The 2,310-nt window shown below is 60.2% G+C and overlaps 1 protein-coding gene and 1 non-coding gene across 2 annotated transcripts; both read right to left on the bottom strand.

Annotated features, from left to right (window-relative positions):
- Positions 1-244: 244 nt before the first annotated feature.
- On the bottom strand, positions 245-2,266 carry LOC119087243 (collagen alpha-1(III) chain-like; the record flags this gene model as incomplete). Its single annotated transcript, XM_037201944.1, has 2 exons — positions 245-465; positions 1,833-2,266. Coding segments are annotated over 2 exons (511 nt in total), but the record flags the coding sequence as incomplete, so codon positions are not given.
- Positions 1,463-1,547, bottom strand: Trnar-ucu. Its single transcript is given in 2 exon segments — positions 1,463-1,498; positions 1,511-1,547. It is a non-coding gene; the product is annotated as a tRNA-Arg (tRNA).
- Positions 2,267-2,310: the final 44 nt, after the last annotated feature.

Genomic DNA, 2,310 nt, shown 5'->3' with positions numbered 1-2,310 from the left:
TTAAAATTACCCGACTTCCTTTTACCTCTGGGCTTTTCCTTTTCTCTAACTTCTGTAAACCTTGGCTTGCTGTGTAGCTGGGTGGCTGGCCCCTGGAGTCGTCGTCCTCCTCTGGCTGCTAGATCTTAGCTCTCCAACCCCTCTTCCCAGATTTCTCCTCCTGTACATCCTCTCTGCCTGCCAGCCCCGCCTATCCTTTCTCCTGCCTTGCAAGTTCTTTATTGGGCAGTTCTTTATTAGACCATTAGGTGTTTTGCACAGTAACACAGCTTCACAGAGTTCAACATAAAAGTAACACACCTTAAAATAATAGTTACCACATATACAGGAATTTAGACCATCATGAAGGTGGGCATTTCAAGTTATTATGGAAGAGACAGTGGGCTCATCACCAGCAAGTCTGGGGCAGAACTTCCATTACAAAAGATATTCCAGATGGCGCAAAGGTACAGAAAGGGCTAACTCCTGCATTAAAAACAAAAGAACAAAAAAACCCGGAAAACATTTTCAAGTAACCATTACTATTGCTATTATTACTATTATTTGGTTTTTTCGAGACAGGGTTTCTCTGTGTAGCTTTGGAGTCTATCCTGGAGGTAGCCCAGGCTGGCCTCGAACTCACAGAGATCCTCTTGCCTCGGCCTCCCGAGTGCTGGGACTAAAGGCGTGCGCCACCACCGCCCTGCCCAAGCAGCCGTTATTGTTACTACTGGCTCTGGAGAGGATTTCAAGTCTCGGATACAGGAATAACAAGGATGTGTACTCTTTCCCGGACCTTTGCTGACGATTTTGAATTGTTCCTGTTTTGCGTGAGTTAGGAGTTCTGTCGGTAATACATGTTTTTAAACTCCCTTCGCTCCGACGCTGATTTGTCTTGGGCGAAGTTAGACCTGTCGCAAGGGGACTAGACTAAGTAACCCCTGTTCCCAGCGGGCAGGCAGTGCGTGCCCACTCCAACTCTGCACTAAAACCGTGGCAGAAGAAAGCAGTCGGCCCCAGAAATGCAGGGTTCTGGGCCTCTTCCCAGATCCACCGAAATGGCATCCTGAGGTGACGACTCAGGTCTGTATTTTTTTTTTTTTTTTTTTTTTACAAGATCCACTCGAGATCTGGGGGAGGGGCAGGGGTGTGTACTTACACCTTGGGCTAGCCTGAGCAGCGCGCTCCCTCCGCCCTGCTGGCGGCCACGGTCAGGCTCCAGACGTGGGACGTCACGCGAGACCCAGGCCCGCCCCACGCTCTCCCAGGCCCACACCGAGAGGCCCGCTTCCTTGCAGCCCGCTTTACCTAACTCTTCTCCGGGGAGAAGCCGCGGAAGCTGCAGCTGAGCGTGGCGACCGCAGCAGGCAGCGGGGAGGGGTCCGGTGGCTGGGCCGGGCGCGGAAGCTGTTTCGACCACGGACCAAAGGAATAAAAAAGGGCAGAAGTCAAAAACCAGTCTCCGAAGGTTTTAAAAACACTCCGACTCCGCCGGGACTCGAACCCGGAACCTTTGAATGCCTTCAACCTCTAGAAGTCCAATGCGCTATCCATTGCGCCACGGAGCCACCTGTTGGAGTTTCCGCGCATCTGCCGTATTAAGCCAGAGGCAACGGCCCCGCGCCCGGCCCACCGCAGTCTCGGTCGTCGCCGGAGCCCGGCCGCCGAGCCGGAGACCCCCCTCCAGCCGTAACGGCGAGGCCGGCGGGCGCCCACCCTCCCGGGAGCCCCCGCCGCCGCTGCCGAAGGGCGACTGCGGGCCGCGGGCCGGGAGAGCGCAGCGGGAGCTCGCCGCTGCACGCCGGTCGCGCCCGTCCCTCCCCGGTCCCTGCCGGCCCCGCGCCCCCGCCTACCAGCTGTGTCCGGCGGCCGCTCCCGCCCCGCCCGGGCCGCGGAGGCTGCAGGCCCGGACCGGCCGTTGCGCCGTTGCTCCGGGCCGGTGGGTGACGCCGGACACTTCCGTCGCCCGTGCGAGCGGCGAGGGCGAGCGGCCGCACCCGGGGCTGCCGGGCGAAGGCAGCGATCCCTCGGGGACGGGGCGGGGGGAGCTCCCGGGCTCTTCCCCGACGCCGGGACCTGCGGCGGCGAGTGCGGGCCGCGGCGACGTCTGTGTGCGTGCTTGTGCGTGTTTATCTGCGCGGGGCCTCGGGGCCACGGGCTTTGGGTTGCATTTCGCTCCCCACAGACCCAGAGCCGAATGTCTGAGGTATCCGGGCTCTGGTGGCCTGAGGGGGGCGACGCGCCCCGCACCGAGACATCCTCCCGGGAGCTGGTCCGCTCGCTACGCCTCCGAGGAGGGGGGTGGTGGGGAGCCGCCGCCGCGCAGCCGCC

The sequence above is a fragment of the Peromyscus leucopus genome, unplaced genomic scaffold (genome assembly GCF_004664715.2).
Source record: "Peromyscus leucopus breed LL Stock unplaced genomic scaffold, UCI_PerLeu_2.1 scaffold_483, whole genome shotgun sequence".
NCBI lineage: Eukaryota > Metazoa > Chordata > Mammalia > Rodentia > Cricetidae > Peromyscus > Peromyscus leucopus.
The sequence above is the reverse complement of the archived record's forward strand: the minus strand, read 5'-3'. Positions and strand labels throughout refer to the sequence as shown.